Genomic DNA, 25,071 nt, shown 5'->3' on the forward strand with positions numbered 1-25,071 from the left:
GAACAAATGGCAGAGTAGATACGTGTTTGCCTCCTGGTCCAGGTGTGGAGCGAATTATTCCGCAATTCCACTTTGGAAATTGACTCGGGCGCTCTATTAGTGGTCGGCGTATCAGTCCATAAAACTAAATCGAAATCATATTTCAGAGGATTACTGAGATAATGTCTAATCTCTCAGAACCAGAGTCGCGCGGGCAGCATAGGAAGTTTCACATTTTCCCGTCGCGCCAGACTTTCCTTGTGCATATGGAGAAAAATCGAGCAAACGACATGAACCAAGAGACAAACCGCGGTAATGGATAAATTATGCAAATCGCAACAGAGCCACCGATTAGAGCGCGATTTTCGCTCCACTTTCTTCAGCTGCTCCTGGTACTACACGTTGCGAAGAAAAAAACAACTAGCAAAAATAATTCGCGAAGAGAGAGAGATAGCGTTCTAAGCCTCGCTTATCTGACGCGGACGCGCATGTGTACTTAGCGCGCGCCGCGAGATACACACACACACACACACCGGCGATTCCCCCGAAAGAGCTTCCTCGTTAATTGCCACTGCGGCGCCGTCAGCTATACGGTGTGCATGTTTTGTTGATTATGCGCCGGGAGCGAGTATAATGCGGCCGCTTGTGTGCGGGCGTTTTGGGACCGCTCCGAGTGCAGGCTCGTCGTTTGAACAGGAGCGCTGAGGAATGAAGTGTTTACTTCCGGGGATATCGCGTTTTTCGCTCGTTTAATTTTCGGGATTGGTCGCGGTGGGAGTCGGAAAAGGACGCGACGTAACGTTAGAGCGAAAGTAGGAGTTATGATGGTAACCGGTACTGTAAGAGACATTGGCGCGGTGAAGTGTTCTCGTAAAACTCCAGCAGATGTTGTTGTTCGCTATAAAAGGGCCTGCATGCGAGTGGGCGTACGCGGGAACTCATAGATAAAGTGGAGTGTCCCGAAAGAACGTTGTGCAAGCGATTTTCTTACGCCATTATTTGTCTTCGCGGGGAAAGAAGATTGTATTTGTAGCGCAAATCCGCTGCATTTCTTTGCGAGGATTCAAGATAGTCTGAGAGATTTTCGCATAATTAGCACTACTTGGCGATTAAGTGCATTAGCCAAAGCAGAAGTCTATTTGGAGCACAGATAATACGGGAAAAAAGTGTAAACTCGGTTCACATAGCTACATCGCTGTACGGGTTGTAGAAACAAATTCACACGAGTCCCGCATACCAGAGACAGCTGAAAAGACGTTAAATTCAAAAATATAGATGAGTCACTCGATATCCGATCAGCGTACCGATCAGCCCGTTTCAGCTCATTGCAGAATCGACGCTTCATAGCCTTACGCACTGCTCTAAAATGCCTTGATAGTTTGTTGCGCAAATTGTGGCGCCGGTCCACTTAGTTTAGCCCCTTAAGCTTCGCTTCTGAGCAAACTCAGCCATCCGTGTGTGTATCCATGGAAATAGCTTGACTCATATACGGGCGATTTTCGAAACTACTTCCAGAAGCATCACTGGCATCTTGTGATTAAGATGTTCCACTTGGAGCGATGCGCTCGCATAATCGCAACCAGTATATTTTAACTTAACGCTCAGGATAAAGACGCGAAATATTCATCACGACTCGCATCATCGTTCACAACAATGTCGCAGTAAACGGGAAGCTGGTAACGAGAGGGAAAACCGCTGCGATGCACCGACGGCTGCATATTCCAGCGATTTAACGATCGAGGAAGTCTGGGATTATGTGGGTTAATTCGCGCGCATGGGAACGCGTGCGCTCGAGCAGCCATCAATTATATCGGACTCATCCATACGCCTCCGCCGTGTGCCAACGCGAATCTGGATAAACCGCCCTCTGGGATACACATATCGAGTTTTCCGTAGGTATAATCTTAGAACTTACCGAGCTTGCAGACGCTGCGAGAGACTGTGTGCAGCGAGCGTCAGGGCTAAAAATTGTTTTGGATCGCGGCGTTCCGAGAAGTACACCGGTTTGCTTTCGTCAACAAAGGAGAAGTTGCGATGAATAACGCGCGATTTACTGCTCGCGATGATTGGTGTTATTTTTATTGTACACTTCTGAAGAGCCGTAAGTGCCTTTCTGATTCACGAATTGGAACTCGAAAATTCATTGAAATTTTTTGGCTCAAGGATTCCGGCGATCGATTCTAGTGAAACGATACGCGCCGAGCACCGCGAGTATTCCCCGAAATCTCCGGCTAAATCGAGCTTGCAGTGATCTAAAATTGACTTAGGTTTCACTCTGAATTTCTTCGTGCGGCAGGAATGCGCTTACAGCATTGATTCATATCGGACGAAACATCGCGTCTCATTACGTCCCGATTACGGCATCAAGATGTTTCAATTAAAAGTTTAAATACACAAAGATTTTTTGCCGGCTATGTCATCTGTTACGCGTTTCCCTCTCAATTACGGCGCGATGACAGGCGAATTAACGATATCGCACTCGAAATCAAAGGAACGAGCTAGACGGCTGGAAAAACAGTTAAGCCGGCTTACTATGTCTCGGAGAGCTATTCAAAATTGCCAACAGATGCGCGACTCCTTTTTCTCCTACGCCGCACTGCCTGAGTCGTACGTGTTAATTGGCGAAACTAATTTTAGATCTCGCCTATTCGTCCCCTCTTAATTCGCGTCGGAGGGATTTTCATCGTTTTTTCTCCTAATACGCCGATGCTTCCGCCTGTAATTAAAGCTACGAGGATTACACACGCCTATCAATGATTTACTTTGTTGCTTCAGCGTATCGCCGACGGATGTGGAGTACTCCTACGCGTCCATCGAGAGCAATATTATTCCAAGTCGGCGAATTGAGTCATCACGAAAGTTATATTCTAAACCATTGCCTATAGATCCCATCGAAATTCAAAAAACGCGCGTACATAAACCGCTCACAAAAAACACTTTCTTCCGCAGCGGAATAATGCTTTCCCCGAACGCGAGGAAAAAATTGATTGTTTTCTAAATAATCAGTATTCAACTCATTAGCCAATCTATAGAAAGCCAACGAATTCCCAACGGGCGCCACGTTGCACAACAAAGCCCGGCGCTTCCTCTCTCTCTCTCTCTCTCTCTCTCTCTCTCTCTCTCTCTCTCTCTCTCTCTCTCTCGAATATCCGCATGAATAGCGAATCTCCGCCAAAGCGACGCTTTTTTTTCCTGCTTTCCCGAAAGCATTTTCCGCCGCGCTGATGCGGTAGCTGCACTCGGTCTCTTGTGTACTCGAATGGTCGCGTCTGATTTACAGGCGGTGCTGAGCAAGGGATCCGCTGCTTACTCGGAACGTTTGAGCTTGATTCGGTGAAGAATAAATCGGAATGCCGAGAAGGCAGACGAAAAGATCGATATAAACGAAACAAAATTGCTTCCTACGCGTACCGCACAGGCATGCAGAGCGTAATAAAGGTTCTAGCCTTGCATCACAATGCAACGCAACGTTGTCTCGTACCCGCATATTTGCATTCCCACTCGCTCGCAGCGAGAGGAGCTTTATGCACGACACCGCACCGGCACTCGAAAGTCTCTTTTAATTGCGCACTGCGCAGCTGTTCGTCGGCGCACCTTGCGCGAGCTGTGTGTGTGTGTGTGTTATAAGTAACGCACGCAAGCGTCGACGCCCAACTGTCGCGAGCGATTGACCTCTTGCACGGTGCACAAAAGCTCGTCATCGCGACGCGGTGCATTTTCACCATTGCCGACGAGCTGCCGTCGAAAGTACCTCGGCGTAGTTTTATCGCCGCTGATTTCTCCGACGATAAAAGTCGCTCTATGACAGCTTTATGCGCCGCGATTGACGTGCGCTACACAAGAGGATGATGCCGGCCGCATTTTATAGCGCGTGGGCGGCGAGGCCCACTTGTCGCTGGAAAAAATTTTATTTATTTTTACTCTACCTGGAAGGAGGTTTGCGATGGTTATTTTTTATACATCGCGCGAACAAATATTAATTATCAACGCGGCCAACCCTCGTTATACACAGAGCTGGAAATGTGCAGTATGTACACGCTGAAAGCAGAGCGCGTAATAAGACAAAAACTTTAATCGCGTTTCGGGTTACACGCGAGACTTGCGAAATTATCTCTGCTAGTCGAGATCCTCGCCAAAATAGCCACTTCTGCGGCAGACGCGACAACGCGACTGTTACTGATGGCAACTAGTTTGCCGTTGGCAAATGACTTGACATAAACTACAGCGCAGCTCGGAGGTCAACGATCCCGATAAGTAGACAATACCGAAATTAGAATAGGCTGCGAGAAGTTATTTTCTTCGCGAATCCCGCATACATAAAATTCTTATTCAATAAAAGTGACGGCCAAATCACTACCGTTCGAAAAGCCGACGCGCTTAAAAAATGAGCGAGAGACGATCCTAAGCCCAGATAAACACTACCGTAATCCCCCACAGCGACTGCAGCCGAATCGACGAGTCGAGGCAGCCTATACTTTCCCACTGCATCGACACATCAAAAGCCGCATCCCGTGCATCGATTAAAATGCGCGGCCGATCGCCCCGAGACATCGAGTCAAAATCGCTGTGACTAATTTGTACAAATTGCCGATTCCGATAGGCTCTCTCTCTCTCTGTCTCTCTCTCTCTCTCTCTCTCTCTCTCTCTCTCTCTCTCACGCGCGCAGAGTCCAACGGCAAGTCACAATAATGCAGACCACGCACGATCGTCTATCAAGTCGCCGACGAGCGGCTATCCGGTAATGTGTGTGTGGGTGACTTTTAAAACTGGAATGTCCGAGCCGCTACTCGCGATTAGGCTAATTTATGCGCGCGGCTCTCTGGAAAACGAAAAAACGTCCATCTATTTTATTTCCAACGGCTGCTGTTTCAGCTGCATCAACCGAAGTAGAAAGAGCAAGTTCAGCAGTAACTGTATCGTACATCGTGCGAGAAAGTTCGTAGCCGGTCGAAGTTAGCCGGTCAAATAGCGCGCGCACGTGAAACTTTATTTTCCCGGAAAATGGATGCGCGACAACGCGCGCCGACAGCGTACGACCCTATTCCCGAAAAACTATAGGAAACTCGCGCGACGCGCAAACGCAATTTTATGGCGAATCCCGTCGAGTAGAGCCCGTACATAACGGATGGCTTAGAACAGTAGCAGCAGCAGTCGCACGAGGATGGAATTCGAATGGTGAACGTGAATTCCGCCGCCGCCGAAGCCGCTTGTCGTCGGCGGCTCAATAGCCCGAGAGCGATATCGAAACGGCATTATGAAAGGCCTCGGAAAAGAATTGTATGCAAAGCGATATCGCCGCGGGTATGTCGGCTGGATCCACGGAGCATATATAGAATTGGCTGTAGTAGCATCGATTCGTATCGGTGAGCATACAGTAAAGTTTTGAGTTAAAGTTTCAGTCGATCCCTCGATGACAGCAATCCCAAGCCAAAATCGCACGCTTAAAAACCTGTTCCTACATCCCCTTAACCAATAAACAAGCAGGTTCTCGTGTACAATTAGAGAATTGCAACACCGAAACTTGGAGCATTTCTCGCAGCATCTGACCGCATTTCCCGTTCCGCAGTTCATTCACTCGCGAAATTTATGGACGCGCATGAATACACATTGTCTCGCTCATTGACACTCCTTACGTTTCTCATCTATATTTCGCGTCTGCGTGTCCCCCCTGCAATTGCGACGCGTGTCATACGTTTGTTCGTTCCGGAAAAATGACGCCTGTTTTTACATCCTCCTCTGCTGTACTCGTTGCAAAACGCGCGGATAATAGCGCTCGGGATATTGTCGGGACTATCGATACACCCGCATTGTTTTTGCGCCGCTGAATAGAATGTTACTTGTCGCAGCGGCAAATTCGCCTCGGATCAATGCTTTTCCCCATGCAAATTATCATCCGTCCTTTGTGATCTTGCTCTGGGCGTCTACAGTACGGAAAACCTGGAAAAAAAATCGCACTACGCTTTATCCGATTATCCTAGCGATATCAATTATTTACAAGTCTGCGAGCTTAATCCCGGCTAGACGGAAAAATAAGATAAAATCGTCGCCTCCAATTACCACCGAAAGGCACTCTCTGCTCTCTTTCACTTTACGCACGAGCGAGTCGCATCCTTTTTCATTATGCAAAACCGCAAAGTAGGTACCGTATAGCAGCACCCTCCCGCGTGCCTTTATTCTCCGTACGCCGCGAGAGAGAGAGAGAGAGAGAGAGAGAGAGAGAGAGAGAGCCGCTTATTTATTCAGATTATTCCGCGCCCGTAATAAAGTCGCGCGTGTATTTCACACCCTGCACTGCGGAAAATTCTTACATCCTCTTATCGAGAACGTTACTTCGATTCTGCGAATCGGCCTTTTTTCTCTCCGTCGTATACCCTCGTCCCATTCTATAGAAGCATTAGAAACTGGACCGGTATCAATTACCCGCGACAATCCCATTTACACGCTTTCCAATCGGGCCGTTCACTTTTTTCTCCCGACGCTGCTAATGTCTCCATCCATTGCGCTGCACTTGAACAATCAAGCGCGAGTTTCTTATGTAGGATTAAAAGCGTGTGTGTATGAACGAGGCTTTACGGCTCGTCCGCGCTTTTTAACGAGCTGCGCCTGATCGCGGTTTAATCGAGAGAAAGAGAGTACGTTGATCCTGTCAATCCGCGGCGAGTACAGTGCGGGGTCGAGCCCTTTCCGAAGAGGGAACCATCTGCCCCCCAGCGACAAGCTGTGCTTTAACGAGCGCGTCATGAGAGAGAGTCGAGAGCCGTCCCTTTAATTTACGTCTCGCCTCGCCTTTGTTCCGCAAGCACGCGTTGTAGGTATATTTCTGGCTTTTAATTGGGATATGCGTGGCCGATTAATTTTTCTCCTGCGCGCGCGCGGTATCGAGGCCGGAGGTTTTGTCGAACGTTGTATAGGTACCGCTTTTCGGAGGCTGCGCCGCGTATCGATCGTCGGTTGTGAAACGTCCAACGAAAAATGTATTAATAAAACATAACGTGGTATTGGGAATATTCAAATGCGCGAGAGGTACAAGCGATTAATCCGGGCATTATGAAGACGGATTTATAAAACTGCGTATACATATATAGTACACGCGTTGATTTATCGCGTACAGGGTTTAGTTACAAATATTTCAAGATAAGCTTACATAACTATATAAAATATATGCAGGCGCAAAGGTATCAGCAGCGTACTCGCCTTTTAATCGCTTCCGCAAACAGCAGACGCCGAACGATTTTTCCCTTTGTGAATACATGAATTTACAATCGAGCTCTCGTTATTCCAGAACACACGCACGAACACATCTCTCGCCGTTTATCATCGTGCGAGCCTGCGATTAATCTAGATTCTCATATTATCCTTACATAAAGTCGGCACTTATTTCGTACACCTGTCACGAGGCCATATAACTCCACAATCAATTACGAGATCTGTTTCATCGGGAATGTCTCGAAAAAAGCGGTACAGGAACTGCCTAAGACATCTGTGTGTAGGATTTCAATAATAATTACGTCAGAGCCGCGTGTAACGTCAATAAACTTGCACGTCGCGAGCAATCTAAATTGCTCGAATAATTTGCCTACAAATTGCTCGAATAACTCAGACGCGATTAGATACACGGTCGAGCGATTTACCGTTCGCGAGAGATATCCGCCGAATCGTCGATTAGTATGTTTTTCAATTATCCTCGCGCGTATTCATCCAACTTTCGCAAAAAGCATTAGCTTCGAGGAAAACTGTCCGTTATCAAGGATTAACGGTTCTACTGCGACGATTGCCAAACTTCTCCGAGACACGGGTTCCCCAAACCGATTTCGTCGAAAGTCTAAAATTTGGACTCAAAAGTAGTCCGAGAAACCAAGTTTGACACTCGGTATACGCGGCGCGGAAACGTTCAATTACGATCGGCGCTTCTCGATTTCTTACCGATATATCCCGCGCGTCATCGCCGGATGACGGCTCTCGAGTATACCTCGGCACGCGATGCATCGCATCGGCCGAGAGAGAGAGAGAGAGAGAAAAAAAAAAGGAAAGTCTCTCCAGCCTCCGCGTACTTTCCTCTATCTGATGATACCCGACACCGCGATGATCTGCGCAACCTTCGGAATTTCTTTGAAGGTGCTTGACATTACGCTGTCCGCCGGTTATGACGGCATTACAGCGCTTTACGAGGTGCTGGGGATTTTATCGTCGAACATCGTTCCCTCGGATTTGTTTTGGGTAGTTGCGTAAACGTAACGATCATCTGGGAGATAGTTGAACTATGTAATGCTTTCTCGTAATTCGATATTTTTCAATGTCTGTAACCTTCGCGCGCTGCACTTGCACAACTGGACTTTCTTCTTTTGATTCGTTTTCTCACACTCGTTGCGACCCAACTCAAGATCAGAGTTTTTCTCCAAGCCAAAGCAGCCGCTATCCGGAAACCACGTCTCGAGTCGTTAGAGATACCTGCACTCATCCATGCATCTAACTAACGTGATCCGAGGTGTCTCTCGCAGGTTGATAATCGCGACTGCGATAGTGCCCCTATCTCCGACCATTCATTCGCACATTCGCCTTTCTCCCCGCGGCTGCTGATTGATAAAGCGCACGTGAGGAATTTTAAAATTGCAACGCTTGCTCGGGACAGATTCGCCGAGAAGACTAATAAATCCGAATCTCTGATTTACCGCCGCCGCGATTCCGATGCGGTAGGCTTCGATAAACCAATAATCTCGCAGCTAATACTACGCGAGTGCAGTCCACGAATATAATCTCCGCGCGGCTACCGTTAAATTAATATTCCCCGACGCAACGTACACGAGCAGAGAGCGAGATATTAATCAAGAAGTCGCGTGTGAATGAAGGCGCATCGCGCAATAACGCGCGTATCCCAGGAATTCCCATAAATAAGCCCATAATTACGCAAATCAACGGCGAAAATCCCGGCAGTTTGCCGCGAAAAATCGCGCCAGAGGGGCGTTATGAATTTACGACTGCCACGCGCGCGTAGGTGTGCGGAGAGTCACACTATACAAGAGGGAAAAGATCCGATAAATAATTTTCGCGCGCGAGAAAAAGATTCACTCGCGGGGGGCATTTATCAGCCGTCGGTCAGCGAATGTACAAATTTCCGTTTGTTTACCCCCGCACAGCTGGCCGCATCGGAGATACTTTCTAGGGTGTGCTCGCGGGAGTGAGTATGCGTGTGCATGTGAGCGAAGCGTGAATAAGAGGTGATGTCACGCCGAGAACTTGCACCTATTCGTGTCGCTCATTAAGGATTTTATGTGTGGAGGAGAGGACTTCTGTGCACTTAGTGCCATTCGATATTAACGATCCTACGTATGTATAAATAGTCTTTTCATTCATAACGCGCGACGTTGCGGCTGCTCTCTCAGATATGTAACTCGAGGTCGTTATTAGTTGCGAGAAGATAATCAATCTTGTACCGAGATCGATCGAAAAAAATATGAAGCTCCGAAAAAAAAAACGTAAGCAATTCGAAGAGACTAGTCTCGTTGCTCGTGCAAAAACGCTGCTACAGTATAGAAAGGATAACGAGGACTCGCGGGAAGGCGAGCGATGAAAAAGTGTCGTTGTACACTTGAGCAGGAGATGCTGATCATTAGGAGCGTTGAGCAATTACTTAATCGATTATGGAAAGCGCTTGCTCGACGTACCTAATATGTTGCTATTAATAGACACCGGCTCGATGTAGTACAGGTCAATTCGTACCTCCATTTTCCAAGTTAATTTCATTATTGTATGTAAATTGAAGACGAGTTGCTTTCACCCCTTTTAAAAATCGATTAGCTCCACCTGCCTGTCTCGACCGCCTCTCTCTCTCTCTCTCTCTCTCTCTCTCTGTCTTCTGGAACGCGACGCTAATAACCCATCTTCCTACATCTCGAATGGAATGAAGACATTAAAGCTCGCGCGCGAAGCTATTCAGGATAGCTCGCTCGTCCCCCCTTTGATTTTAGTCGCGCGCAGAACATTCATTTATTCCGCTGTATTTTTATTACTGTACACATTCTTCTCGCGAGCTACAGCCATTGCATAAGACAAGCCTTGATCGAAACAATACATACTCGACCTTACATAAATGATAAAAGCCACTTTCTACGTGATCGGCTCGACGAACACTCGTAGATAGGGCAAACCAGCTCCGAAATTCTCCCCTTGTTCCTACCGCCGGCCGAATGAATAAAGTAACCTTTATCGAATAGAAAGTTCACTCTTAATTTCGCAGGAAAATTCGCAGCGAATGCCTGATCCGCCGAGGATTCCAGATTAGAAATTCCTGCGCGCCTTCTTTCTCCGCGTTCGCTTTTTTCCCTCACTCACGGCGGAGTGCAGCACGCGGTCTTTTTTTCGTATTTCTCACTCACGCGCACGACGAGCGAGTAAAGAAGCAACTCGAGGGAAGATGCGGGTAAGATTAACTGGCTGCTGTAAAAATGTTACGTTTCCTGAGCGAGAGAACATCTCCGCAATATTTTTCTCTCCCGAAGAGAGTCGTCTCTCCGCTGCGAAATCACTGAAAAGCTTAGCATCGCAAACAAGTTCTTCGCTCTTTTTTCTCGTGTCCTCATAAAATTGCAACTTCGGGGGGTGATACTATTCTTAGTGTTTTTCAATTTGTTTCATCGACCGATTCGCACGAGAGAAAGAGCGCTTCGGAAGAGAAGCAAATATGTGGGTCGAGAAATCGCGCATCAGTGTCAGAAGCTAGTTAATAAAAGTAGGTTAACATGCGCCGCCGCGATGCTTTCGGTAAAATCCGGCGTAATTTTTTTCCGCCGTGTATTTTTAGCGTATCTCGAAATAAATTGTCGTATAATGCAAACGCGTCACTTTGGGCCGATCTCCTGATACGGTGAGGAAAAGTGAATGACAAACAAGTTGCTAGGAGCGAGGCGCGCGCATCTTCATTAAATTTCTACAGAGCCGCGTAAGCAGCGTGTCCGACCTTGGCTAATCAGTGATTCACTCGCGGTTGATTTAACGGTACAAACGCACTGCAGCAGCGCCGATGAAATCGACGTATATAACGAGGATACGCCAGTCAGGTCGACGAGACAGCCGGGCGTCGATCGCCTCTCTCTCTCTCTCTCTCTCTCTCACTCTATACACTGAGCATACACGGTGAATCATCGATCGAGCTCGAAGGCTATTTGCGTTTATATGGTGCACGAGACCTGCATTATAGCGCGTGCACTGCGTTGTCTCCCGGCGCGAAATTCTGGGAACCGAATGAAAGTTACATACGACTTGTCGCGCGCTAAGCCGTGACGCCGATCGGAACAGGGCGGTTCCGATAGCCCGACAATTTTTTTTTGTTTTTTTTTTTCGTCCTTTTATTGCTTTTGGGCTCGAGTGCATTCCCGAGCGTGCGCGTGAGCTATTTGCGCGCGGCATGGGATTGATTTCGCGAGATTAGTCACCGATGAATCGCGGCGAAGCTTGCATATTTCAATTATAAAAGTTCATCAGTTCCACTAACTCTACGTTCCGTTTAGTATTCATAAACGCGCAATTTGCATAAATGAAAACGTTATATGGCGTTTTTATAGCCGCTAGACAAACATCGCTCGGCTGTGTCGTATTTGCATGGGGCGACGGGTTTTTTAATTATGAAAATTATACCGCACTGCGCCGGACTCTCATTACAACGTGCAAACATAAGCGGCAGTTTGAAAATAAATCTCGATCGTAAAAATCCGATACGCCCCGTAATTAAAGAGATATTCAAAGCATCTCGCGCGAGCATCTCCTTATCGGCCATCGCCGACGAGTCAATTATCCACGCGAGCTCGGTCAAGAGCGCAGCAAGACAAAGGCGTCCGTTAGCCGGGTAATTAACGAGGGCAAAAAAGGGCGCGAATCTCGTCTCGACGCGTACAACGTATTATAATATACGGAGGTCGGGGCATAGGTTGAACGGCCCGGCGCCAAACCGTAAAGCTCCTTCTCGATGGCGCATTGTTCATCTCTGAGTGTGTGCAGTCTCATTGTCGCGGACGACGTCGCGCCTGAGTTACGAGCCAGTCTGAATGTATAATGTATGTGCGTATGCATAGTCTTTTTTGCCGGGACGCAGTTTTCAGAAAAGCGTTTAGTATGATGTCAGCGAGCGTTTATAACACTTTGTTTTTCCTGATGCTCGCTTGATTCCAATTGCCGATGCGCCTTTTCGTTTTTCTACCGTGTAAAAAGCTGCTTTTCCTCCCGTTCATCCAACGTTATCTTCTTTGAAATACATTCGCATAATGCGCGCGCTTATATTTAGACGAAGGAACTATAGTTAGATTTCCGTCTATCGCTCGCCGCGCGCAGGCCTTCTAATTTTAAAAGCGATGCGATTTCTCCTCGTATCGTTTATCGGAACACCAACTGTCAATCCGATTCTCGACGTAAACGAAAACACGTCCATCTCGTGGAAGCTTTTTACGAAGCGATAGAGAAAAATCGAAAAGAGCATCAAGGTCAGGAATCATCTCCAGACGATCTCGATCTCCCGCGGCGTCTGCCAAAATCCCGAGGCTAAATCCGTCCTGTCCGATGTACTTACATGCCGCGCGGGAATACCGACAGCGACAGCGTCTGCTTCGAAAACTAGAGCGGACAACCGGCGCCTATAGAGACGCCGGCATGACGAATGGCTCGTGCCAACCGATTGATAAAAGGCCACTGCGCGAGAGAGGGAACACCTGCGAGACGCTGCGTCCGGCTGATTGACGCTCGTCCCGGTATAATTGGACCAGTCTGCCGCGATCTAGCTTGTATTATGCAGCGGAGCTTATTGATTCGGATGATGGGTTTGTAAGTGCCGCGGCTCACGCTGCACTCGATGACGGGGGTATGGTTTTGATGGATCCGACGTGAATTGATTGCAGCGCTCGTTAAACGAAAGCTGCTGGGTTATGATACAAAGCCTCGGTATAAATCATGCGCAGTCTCGTCAAAACAGCGGTAATTCAATTGAATCAAGCTTCACGAATATTGATGCCGCCTGACAGCCGAACTATATAAAAACAACCTGCTTACTGCGTTGAGTCAGGAGAGATTAAATGTTTTCATCGTGATTCAGATGACACGGAGTGAATCAATCGCGCCCTGCGCACGCATTCGATAATCTAGTCTAATAACGAAGTGCTCGCACACGCTATGTGTATTCAGAAGAGGAGCATGACGCGCGCTCTTATCTCGACTTGTTAATCGCGGGCTAATTGGGGCGAGACTCGAGAGAAAAGATCACACGTGCGGAGTGTTAGCGCCGGAAATTAGCTCGGACGATTTTAATTATTGACAATGCGCCAAACCTAGTTGGCGGATTCATCAGATTATCCGCGGCCGAATCTCGCGCAAAAATCGGTCCCGGCTTTGTTCGATCAATGTCGAGCCTGCGTAACGAGAGTACCTCTAGACTAATTATTGTCTATTGGACCTTTTAAAATCAGAATTTTGAGCTTACGCCGCACTGAAATTTTTTATGAAAAACTGTCGCGTGCCTAATTGGCTCGGAGCCAAGTGCCTTGCAGGAATAGGCACTCGACAGTATTTTGAGTGTCGACCTCGATGAAATTTCGCTCGAGCGATTAAGTTTGTCATATAAGACGCATTTTTTTGATGAATTTTATTTAAAAATTACGGGATCGCGAGCATAAATCCGATGTTTGCTGCGCTTGAGAATTTCGCTAAATTTACTACGCGTACGTGGAGAAACGTTATATCGTGCGTTGCCACTGCCGGGCGATAAACAAAAATAAAAAGTAGAGAGACGATAAAGTTTCAATGACAACAATATTTATACAGTTTTATCAAGCGCACATGAGCGGCATTCCGGGAATCGGCGGCGCGGCGTTAGCTCTGACATTTCCCAACAGTTCTACCAGTACACCAGTAGCCAATCAGATGTGTACTATATTATGTTGAACGGGAGCCAGGCGATAACAGGAATCGACGGGGAAATGTCGCCGAGTTTGCCCAATTTTAAAATACTTTTGTTGCAGCGTGCGTTACGCTGATGATTTTCGAGTGACTCAGTCGGATTTTTAAAAATATCGCGATAAAGTTGCAGCGATAACGCGCATCCGAAAAAATGTTGGCTTGATTAACAAAGATTTGAGTCACCACTAAGTGAAAAACCTTCCATTTTTAACAACACACTTACGCAATCCCCGCAGCACCGCGTCAAAAGAAGGTAAAAGCAAAAGAGAAACCTCGCGAGCGTCGGGCGCAGGAGAGTAATTGACAAGTGCGCGCTTTCGAGCGATCGGGTGAAATATAACGCGCCAAGTTTGGAAACAATAATCTCGTAAGGCCGGCAACCCTCGCGCTCGTCTGGCGCACATAACAATGTCCTAAGCGTCGTAAATCAGCGCAGTACGAATTTCGCATCGGCCTCAAAATCGCCTGCCCATATGTGCAGCGCCGAGAGAGAGAGAGAGAGAGAAAGAGAAGGGACTGCTGCCGGTACGTATAAGCCCTTGAAATAGACTGCTACGTGTTAAAAGGTTAACAACTTGTACGGGCACTCGGGCGTATAGCTGCTGCTGCTACTGCTGCAAAGAGCCACATGGCCCCTCTTTGGCCTTGTCGGAGTTAAGCTCCTAAAATACATCGATTTACCGACCACCTTAACCTTAACCATCGCCGACGGCACCGCAAGCTCAGTGCTTTTGCTTTCTAGGATCTATACCCATCCTATGAGCTCTGTGTTTCAAGAGGGAAAATTTTTCGAAAATTCGCATCTCGCGATCAACAGCACCCGGTCGAATGAAATTCAATCCGTTCGTCGAACGTGTTCGTCGCAGCCGCGGCTGCTATCTCTTTCCTCGTATAGGCAAAGGCTAAGCGAGATAAGTCGGACAGAGTAGCCGCGTGTGCCGGCCGGTAGTGGAAAAGGCCGCAAACAAAGTTCGAGTGCCCCCGCGGTATGATCTCTCGTTCGCGGAACGCACTCGCGGCGAGTCGTAAAGTTCGTAACGCGAAAAGCCCAATCCGTAGACCAGAGGCTCGTGTCGACGACCCCAGCTGCGGCGTATATGAGAAGTCTCGCCGGTGGCAGACAGCCTGGCAGCGACGCCAGTGTCTTCTTCCGAGAAGACGGTATGGCCGATGACTTCTGGTTGCGCGTGCCGATGACGAGAGATTTTCGAGAGAGAGAGAGAGAGAGAGAGAGAGAGAGAGAGAGAGAGAGAAGTCGTGATGGGATTTGCATCGGCTGCTGGAGACGCGGAGGATTCTTAATGAGTCGAGGCGGCGCATTTTTAAGCTCGTGGGCTTTTTACGTGGCGTTAACGCATCTACTGAGTGAGGGGTGTCTTAAGTTTTCGATTTGAATTATTTATTTAAAGCCATTGTCTCCAATCAAATGTCTCTCGACCCGAGCGTATGTCGATTTTTCAATCGACTTCAATCGTTGAGATCGTAAAAGTATGCACCTCGCGCGCGCACGCACAATGCCCCCGTTCGCAGCAGAAGCGCACGCACGTCATCGACGTTTTAGAGCGTCGCGTTCGCGACACGCATTGAAAAATAATCGTGATTCTGTCGGCGTGTTCAAGGTGGGTGGGCCGCGCGCGGCTTGTATCTCCATCCGCGTCGCCTCGAGAAATTTCTCGCGTATTGTTCCTTATCTCTCTCTCTCTCTAGCCGGTGATTGAGTGAATCGTTCTCTTGGCACCTATCATACTCTGGGTCAGTGATCTAAGCCGCGGAATATTTGGGATAGGAAAAACTATTGTCAATGCAGCGACCTCGAGTAAACAAGTTGTTTTCTTTTGTTCGGGCTGAAAATTGTTGCGATAAGCGCTGGACACGATAGTGTTTGTCGAGAGGCTGGCGAATGTATAACCTATAACTCTCGACGTATTCGAAGCGTTTCGTTCAGTTGCTAAACCCGAGATTGCGTTATTCTTGTTTCCCTCCGGTTTTAGTTACGATTCAAAGTGCACACTCACAGTTCTTAATTCTCGTTCAAGGAACCGTCATCCAGTCGCGTTCATTAGCCCGATATTAAAAAAGCTCCCCATCATTCTAATCAAGTTCTCACGCCGGCCCGTAAATCAGGCCCGTCATCGGCTCGACTTTACAGCCTCGTCGGCCTTAATAGTCGCAAATTAGAACAACAGCCTACTTTGCACTCGAACTGCCGGGAAGAAAAAAACGGATTCCTCGTCCCTTTTTTAAAAGAAACAAAGTTTCAACGCGGCGGACAGAATCGCGGTCGCGCGCAAATTGATCCTTTTCGTCGTCGGGAGAAGAAGCCTTTAACGCTTGGTCCTAACTATGCGGTCGGCTGCAGTGGGACATTAAAGAGCCCGCTCGAGCTCTCCGCCGCCTGTTATTATACGCGAGCGCAGTCCCCGCGGGACCACCCAAAACATGTGTCTTATCCCGCCGCGTTTTGCATCAAAAGTGAAGGGAGGGGGGGGGGAGGGAGATAAGGTGTCCGCTCCACCGCGGCATCGGATTCGTACACGCGATTGTCCACGCTCGCCAATTCATCGAGATTTTACGCTTAGGTGAGGGCTGAAACTGAGCGGATTAGATTGTTCCTTTTTGCGAGAAAAGTGCGAGAGGATCGTGAGAAAGCGGCGTTGTACAAATAAATCGTTGTGCAAATACCCACACGCTTTAATATGCACTCGATCGAAGCGCGCAAAATGTGTGCCAAAGCGTCGGTATGAGAGGCCGGCCGAAAATATATATTCGCGATATGCGCATAACTCAAGCGCGCGGATATAACTGTATCTCGAAAAACAATTGATGTGCACGAGAAACTTTCACCGATGGTAACCGTGTGGTATACGAAGTCGAATATGAAGTTATAAACAATGCTGTACGATGCTTCCCGTGTAAATCATCGGTAGCTTCGATTGTGGCTTTTTATATACTCGACGAGGGACAAACAGCACACTCGCTACTCCTGATCGTTGTTTGCGCGAATGAATCGCGCCTGTGTGTACACGGATTTATTTTTGGGTCAACAGATGGGCGGCCCTTAAACCGTGCGCGAGTGGACTCGGCATTATTTGAATTCAATTGCTTTTCGACGATTCTTTCACGTACATAAATAAATGTGCTTGGTACGTTGCATGCCAGCAGCGTCGATTAAACGCGTGAATCAGCGAAAAAAGAAAATAATATGCGTGCGGTAAGCGTAATCACCCAGGTGTTTGTTTTCCGGAGAAAAATAAATCTTAGAAATAAAAACGCGCTAATAATGCAGTAGCTAGAAAAATTCAATTATACATAAAAAGTTACCGATTAAACGCTTGTAAATCACGAAATCCCATATCTCCGAAGAAAATCGACGTCTTCATCAATCGGTATAGAGAAGCGATTTATCGCGATCGCGAGCCGATTACCCAGAGCTCTCGCGCGCACCTCTATTCATCACCTCGAGTAATTGCTCGTGTTGTATATATACGTGTGTTTTCGCGCGGACGTCTCTCTCTCTCTCTCTCTCTCTCTCTCTCTCTCTCTTTTAACTTATTCCGGCGCGAGAGCGATATCTTCTTCGCTTGTGTATAGTGTAGAGCGGAGTAGGATGGGCTAATTGATCACCAGTCGCTTTTGAAAGCTCTGGAAAGCCCGGAGTGTGGATACGATAAATAATTGAGACTATCGAGTATGTTTTTCTTCGCGAGTTTTATTAATGTTATGAAATAGCCATTAATACCGACGGCGTAAATATTTGTATTTACTCGACTTTTACCGATTGTATAGAAAAGTAAGAGACGCTTATAATGATACGAAGGAAAACGTGTTTTTTATGTCGCCGTCTGAGCAAAAACATCAAACGATCGATCATTCAATCACTTTTGCTCTACATCTCACGTAAGAACGTTTGGTTTCCCGACGCCTGGATCTCCGGCTCTTATTTTCCAAGGAGGGAGCTACCAGCATAATCGATCGAATCTTTGTTTCGCTAATTACGAGAAAGTAGAACCAATTCGAGCTAGGAAATCTACTACTCGGTGCACTTCCAACAATAAACAAACGTATCCGTCGTAAAAGATACAGAAACACCACTCGAGCGTCTAAGAACCCCTCGTACCGCGCAAGAAACGACAGAGTTTTTGCCAGACCGACGCGTATAACATCTCCCAGCACAGTATAATGTATATATACGTCGGCCGAGGATCAAAAGGCGAGGCGCGAGTCTGCGGCAGATGCTACTGGCAGAGCCATCGAGACGAGTCTGTCGCCGGTCGAATGGAGATTAAGTAGAGCTCATCTGCGCTCCCTCTTCGAGGCGCGAAAGAAGGTCTGCCGAAGCTACCGCATCCCCCTTAGCTCGGCAATAATTGTCAACCTTTTATGAAGTCAGCTCGCCTGTACGAGATGAGTTATGGTCATTGGCCGACCCTGACCTTCGCCGCGTTAAGCAATAGTGATTTATTGCGCGGAGTCTAATCTCAAACGGAATTGAGTAGCAGTGGCTTCTTTCGTTCTGTCATTCTAGAAATGGCCTATTGTACATATTTCACCCACCGACGGGCAGTAATGTATCCCGAGACGGAGATAGCTCGCGAGCTTCCAAAAATATTTCAGAAACTTTCTCTCCGCGCGCGGAGGATTTTTCAATCGAGCTTCCAAGCACTCGTTAATTACAGCGAATTACGCGAGGGCTGCAGTCGATAAATTCCTCGCGCTTCAAAGCCACCTTTTCAAGACCTACCGCGCTGTGGCTGTAGTATAGTAGCCGAGGAGATTTATCCCGCGACGTCGACGAAAATCGCCGCGGCTGGAAAGTAGCAATAACCGCGTACAAGTCGCTCCGTAAATCACGGCTAATATGACGCAGCTGCTGCTGGTTTCACGGGCAGCGCACGTTTATATGCGCGTCCACGCGTCTATAGAGTATACTCCCGAGCTTTCAAACGACGGCTGAATTTCTGCGGCGTATAAGGCACTTTGTTACGGAATCCTATGGGCTTTCCTCTCGGAGAGAGAGAAAGGCTGCAACAATGTCAGCGGGATGAAAGGGATTTCGGCTGCCTTGATTTCTTTCCCTCGAATTTTAATGCGCACAATTATAACTCGGTCCCGGCATAAATCGTACGCCAGTGTTTGTTTTTTTTTTCTCTAACCGAGCACACAACCTTTTGTTGCAGGACTACAACGACGACGACTTTCTGGCCAGCGCGTCCTCTCCGAGCACGACCAGAGGTCCTCCGCCAACGACGAGCACCACCAGCACGACCAGCACGACGACGACGACGACGACAGCCCGGCCCTGGTACAGCGCCTCGAAGAACACCCGAAACTTCAGCTCGGACAACAGCGGCTACCAGGCGAAGAGCGAGCGGCCGATGTCGCCGATAAGCGCGGCCAAGTGGGGCGACCTCGGGACCCGCGAGGGAGTCGAAAAGACCCGGAACAGCATGCTGAGCGAGTCCAGCAAGGGTGAGCCGAGCTTTTATCCTCGAAATCGTTAGCGGCGCCTTTTTCCGCGTCGTAAAGCCGCGGGGACGTACCGGTCTTAATGCGCGCCGGGATGATTCTAAATTTAGCGAAACGAGAAGGTGTGCACCTCGGGGAAATACGGCTAACCGTGGATAGGGCTGCCGGTATAATAAACGCCACGTTTGAGTCTGTGGGAGAGAGAGAGAGAGAGAGATAATGGAATTATTCAACGTCCGCGCGTCTGGCGCATCTATTAAATTCTGAGAGGGACTTTGGATTAATTTTGTAGGCGATGCACATGATGAGAGACTCGCCCGCTCGTTATTGTTGCAGCTTAGACGAACTGTTCCACGCTCTATTGAAATATTAGATACGGAAATGCGGGTCATAATTGCGTACACATGCGCGAACGCCATTATCAGCGGAAGATAACTTTTTGTCTCTTTCCCCCGCGCGCGAGTTCTTCTGATTTACAAAGGTCACTCGCAGCTATTATTGGAACGCTCATTCACCAGGCGCTATTTTACGCTAAAAAAATTGAATCAGCCTCAACGAACGAAATAATAGCTAATCCCATTCTTTGTACGATTCTCCTCTCGGTCGGTGGTCCGCGCAATTAGTCGTGTCCACCGCCTCCTCCTCCTCCTTCGAGGAAGATCGAGAAACGATCCACTTGCATCCGATCGCTCTCGCTCCCGCGCGCTCATACAGATTCTCGAGCGCCATTAGCCGCACGCATCGCAGATGTAACGGACCGGCTTTCCTTGAAACATCTCTGTTTAGCGCGCGAGTCTTTGTTATTCACGCTGAACAATCGCTTGAATTTTCAAGGCTTTTTGACAGCGAGAGGAAGCTGTTTACTTTTGCATACGGGTACAATACTCGTCGGCGCTTGAATTACGCGATTTCTCATTTCGCCGCCGCGGCTGCGTCTTTTGAAGTCCGCAGAAAACGTTGGGCTTAATGATACACCGCTTCTTTTATTGGCCTCTACGCTGTACTTGCGGCGGCCGAAACGAAAAAGCTGAATTTCACTTTTACGACCCGGCCTCCGCGAGCATCTCCAATGCGAGTTTTTCCATAAGTTTGCGGTGGATAAACAAAAATAAAGGACTCACGTTCGATTCTCTGAAAATTTCAGCGTCCGATTTCAGCGCGGCCCAGAGCCACGCGATACGAGTCGCGAGGGAGGGTAGCTGCCGCTGGCCGCGCGCTAAGGTCATCCCGGTGCTCGACATCTACTACAACTCGACGACCAACTACTGGCCGCACTGCGTGATTCTGCACAGGTGTTCCGACGATACCGGATGCTGCAGACACGAGTCCTTCACCTGCGAGGCCAAGCACATCCAGAGGGTCGAGCTTGCTTTCCACGTGAGTATGCAATTATATATAAGAAAAATGATATTTCGACGCGATGACGTATAGGGTTACACACCTGCTGCGTTCGCGCTTAGAACATATTCGCGTTATTCAATATTGCGCGAGAGTCGAGGGCTGATCGGCCGCGCGCACGCGCAACACACGCGTGTATTAAATTGTCAGCGGCGGAAATTACACCGCAATTACGGAAAATGTGCATGTAAGTGAAAGCCGAATCGTGACTGACCTTCTTTCGTCTTGGGAGGCAGCTGCTGCGAGAAATTCAGGGAATCGAGACATACGCGAGCGCGCACCGACAAATTACAGGGTTTCTAATTGTTTTAAACGAGTCAAAACAATCATCAGTGCGCTAAGGATGCGTTGATGGCTCGATGCTCAAAGGGGTATTTACTCGTCGATTGCACACACGATCTTCCATGCATACGCGAAAGTACAAGTCAAGGTACATTCGGGAAATGTATAATTACTTAATTAGTCGCTCCACCGTAAAATACGTCACTTTCCATTACGGCGTTATGTAAAATGTAACGATTACTTTTCAAACAAACATCGAGGATTAATGATCCATTTATCGAGGCTGATAAGTTTCTCATAAAGCTTAATTCGCGTAACGATCTCGACTGGGATCTGAGTTTTACGGGCTGTCAACCGCGACTCGCCGTTTATCGAAGGAAACATTTCGCAACGTTAATCGTTACCTCTCTATATTATAATGTAATTTAGCAACGTTTGTAAAAGCGAAATTCCGCCACGATCGCGATTAATCTATTCGTCTTTGCGTTGTTTCAAGACTCGCGCATTGTCTACGGTTGAAAAAGCTTGGAATTCAATCATATCTCGCTCACGTCTATACCAATCCCTTCGCTGCTCATCCTCTGAAATAAACGAAGCGTAACGTCCGTAAAGAATCGCACTCGTCAGCACAAGAAGCACTGCATGACATAACGAGAACCACCGGATCTTCGATCACTCGACGAGCACAAGGACCTCCCAGAAATCCAGCTCTCTTTTGCCTCCCCCGCTTTCGTCGTATACGCACACGAGAGAGTAGACGAGCCATATACTCTTCGAGTGGCGTCGACGGCGGCCAGCAGTCAAGTGCAATCGATCTCGCATAGCCGAAGGGACTCATCTCCATCCCGATCCTGTGCTTCTTCGAAAATTCTCTGCCTGTATTATGATTATACGTGCCAGGCTTCCATCGAAAACCGATAAGAGCGCTCGCGCTTTTGCGAGATCTCCAGCAGCACACGTGCGAGAGATAAGCGCGATTTTTCAAGCGGCGAGCCCGGCCAGACTCGGCTTCCAGGAATCTCGTCTCGGCTTAACGAGCCGTCGTTACGGAGCGCGATTTTGGAATTTTTCTCGAATGCTCGGCGTTCTTCTGACTTTGTGCACATGATCGCGACGAGCTAGATTTTTACGACCTTTCTCCGTCAATTGGCTCGATCACGGGGTGATAAAACTGATTGGACGCGACTGCGACTACAATCGGAGCATCTGTACCGTGAGAACAAGAGCCGCGCATTATGCAGGCGCTCGCTATTGCAGAGGCGGGTCTTTTCTAATTCTGGCACGTGTAGTACGGCGCTAGGCTCTGTAACCCGAGGCCTAAATGGGTCATCACGATTTGGGTCGGCGTTCGGCGTTACAGAACTAATATATCCATTCGCGCGCGGTCTATTACTCGCGCCTTCTTTTGAACCTCTGTACTCGCCGGGAAAACGTCGTGCGTCGGAAGAGAGGAATGTGTCATAATAACGCAACAGTAGTAAAGACCGGCGGGGAATTCCCTCGATGGACCTTATGAACTTTCACTCGTCGGCTCGTAAAAAAATGACGGAATTAGTTTTATAGTCGTAGCCGACACTTTCACGCCGATAAAAGTTGATACTCATTGAGGAGCAATGTTATAACGCATTCGATGCATGATCCGTAACGTGGGTACAAGAATCGCGCATATTTCTCCGATATGCTAGCCGCGAGTGCAGCTGCGCAAAAAACGAATGTGAATCCGCGCGCGCGCGACGATAATTCACGGGGAAGTCAATCACCGAGGATACTTCAAAGCGGATGATGGATCGAGAGGATCTCCGATTGAGTTTGAGCGAGAGCCGGACGCGCGTGTAATTAATAACGAGGAAGTCGGATACAGTGACTTTCTATGATGACTCCGCTGCACTACGCCTACTATACGACTCCGATCTACTTCTACACTATGTGGGTGGCATCTCGGATGTTTTCACTTTCACACTCGGCCTCGCATTATGAAAAGCGAGTTTTTCAACGCAACCGACTGCATCAGCATTCGATGACAACTAGATCCGACGGCTACAGCCACAACTTTCACGAGCTCCGTTTCGACAGCATCTATTTTCACACCTTCCTTTGTGCTCTCGCTCGCGCGCGGTAAAGCAAACAGAATCAATCCTCATCGCTGTACAGAAATCGGAGCGGCGATAGCTATTCGAATCGACTATTTTCGGGCGTCGTCTCGCCGATCTCCCCTTGCAGATACCCCGTGACTTTACTGCACGCGATTCGATCCAAGCGTGTAAAAGATCGCCTTCAAGACGGATCGTCCTCCGAAAATCGGCCGACTGTCCGATCCGATAGTAATCTGGCAGCCACTTGGCCGGCTGTCAAAAGCTTCCGCTGATGTATTGCGCGTGTGTCGTCGGTGCATCTTTTGCTCTCGCCCTGCTGGAGTGTCGTCTCTCCCCGGCTCGCATTGTGCGCGCGCGCGCGCGCGAGTATAAATACGCGGTCGCGTCCACTTCCGCGATACGAAAATACGCGCGGCTAGCGCTGATTTACGAGACCGGAGGGAAAGTGCGGAGCGAAGCTCGTCTCGCGACTTTCGCCGAACTGGGTTAGTGATATCGCGCGACGAGTTGAAGGAGATGTATGCGAGGGTGCAGCGGATTCGAAGGGATTCCTTTTTCAACGAGTTTCGTAACAAGGCGAAGTACCGCTCGACGATGACTCAGTCATCTAAACATTCCCTTAAATCTCTCAATGAGACTTTTATAGAGAGACAGCGGCTAAGAGCTTTCGTGATAAATCCGAGAGAGAGAGACAGAGAGAGCTGTATTATAAAACCACCGAAAAACTATCCTCGCAGCAGCCGTTTAAATACAAATACCCTCGCGCGCCATTAGTTATCGCAAAAGTGCCTTAAAGTGCCGCTCCAATTCAAGCAGCGCGCTGCATAGCACGTCTCTCTTTCTCGGCTCTTCCGATGGACGCGTAAGTGGTCGTAAAAAGCAGCGGCAGCGCAGCAGGGTCGGAAAATAAAAATCACTTTTTTCCAGCCTCTGGATTCTCGCATTCATCGAGAGCTGAGACGCTGTTTGTTCCAACCTTCGAGCTTCGAATCCGACCAAAAGTTACATCTCAACGGTGAGATTCGCGCCGTCGGGCAGCTGATTTAATTAGAAGCTCGGCTAAGTTGGTTAATTGATGATGGCCAGAAGCCCATCGCGAGTGGAACCGCGGAACGAATGTTCCGGCGCGTGTGAAACTAGACACTTTCGTTTTACACGAATAGCGAGATATTTTCACGGGATTATTGCACAAGCCTCGAGTTGCGCAATATTCAAGCAGTTTGTTCAACAACAAATATTATTAGCGAGAATAATCGCATAATCCAAGCTGACTTCTAGCTCGAGGTGATTCGATCCCACACACATCAGCCTTTCACCTCTCCGGATAATTCATCCCGCAGCATCAGGCCTAAAAATATCAAAATCGAAATTTCGCGCCGACACGATCGACACGACGCTAAATCAAAGAAGAGCTTCAACTGAGCGCACGTCTCGTCAAAAGCGCATCGCTCTCGCACACTTCCCTGGCAAGTGTCGTAGCGCTGAAATTTCGCGATCTGACAGTTGCCCGACAGGTACATAATACTTCCGCGAGCTGGCTTTGTCTCTCGTCGTCCGGGCGTCTATATGCGGTGCGCTGAGGATTTCCCGCTGTTATTTTTGGTCCGCTGCTGAGAAAACAGCGGAGGGTCTTAATAGGTGCATAGCTGCAGCGGGAACGTCTTGTTCTTTCTTCTGACGCCGTGGCGAATGAGAATTTGCCGCTCGCGGGATAATTGACAATTTCGGAGGTGTAATTGCTTCGACGTAGTATTTAGGTGCGCAAAGTGCTTTCTCGTGTGGCTGGATAAGAATACGTAGTGGATAGCCTCGTTGGGAGACGTTTATTACAAAACAAGTATCTCGGCGTGGTGAGAAATTTAAATCGCTATTACATCAGATTAAGCCCCCGCGTCTGGACGATAAGCATCCAAGGTCG

At 48.3% G+C, this 25,071-nt stretch overlaps 1 protein-coding gene across 1 annotated transcript in view; it reads left to right on the forward strand.

The window, feature by feature from the left end:
• Positions 1-25,071, forward strand: part of LOC100678986 (BUD13 homolog) — a 66,232-nt gene that overhangs the window by 14,972 nt on the left and 26,189 nt on the right. The window contains exons 2-3 of the mRNA XM_003424112.5: positions 19,092-19,383; positions 20,525-20,757. Coding sequence (XP_003424160.1) covers positions 19,092-19,383; positions 20,525-20,757 — 525 coding nt within the window. The remainder of the gene's footprint in view (positions 1-19,091; positions 19,384-20,524; positions 20,758-25,071) is intronic.

This window comes from Nasonia vitripennis, chromosome 2, assembly GCF_009193385.2.
Source record: "Nasonia vitripennis strain AsymCx chromosome 2, Nvit_psr_1.1, whole genome shotgun sequence".
NCBI classification, from domain to species: Eukaryota; Metazoa; Arthropoda; class Insecta; order Hymenoptera; family Pteromalidae; genus Nasonia; species Nasonia vitripennis.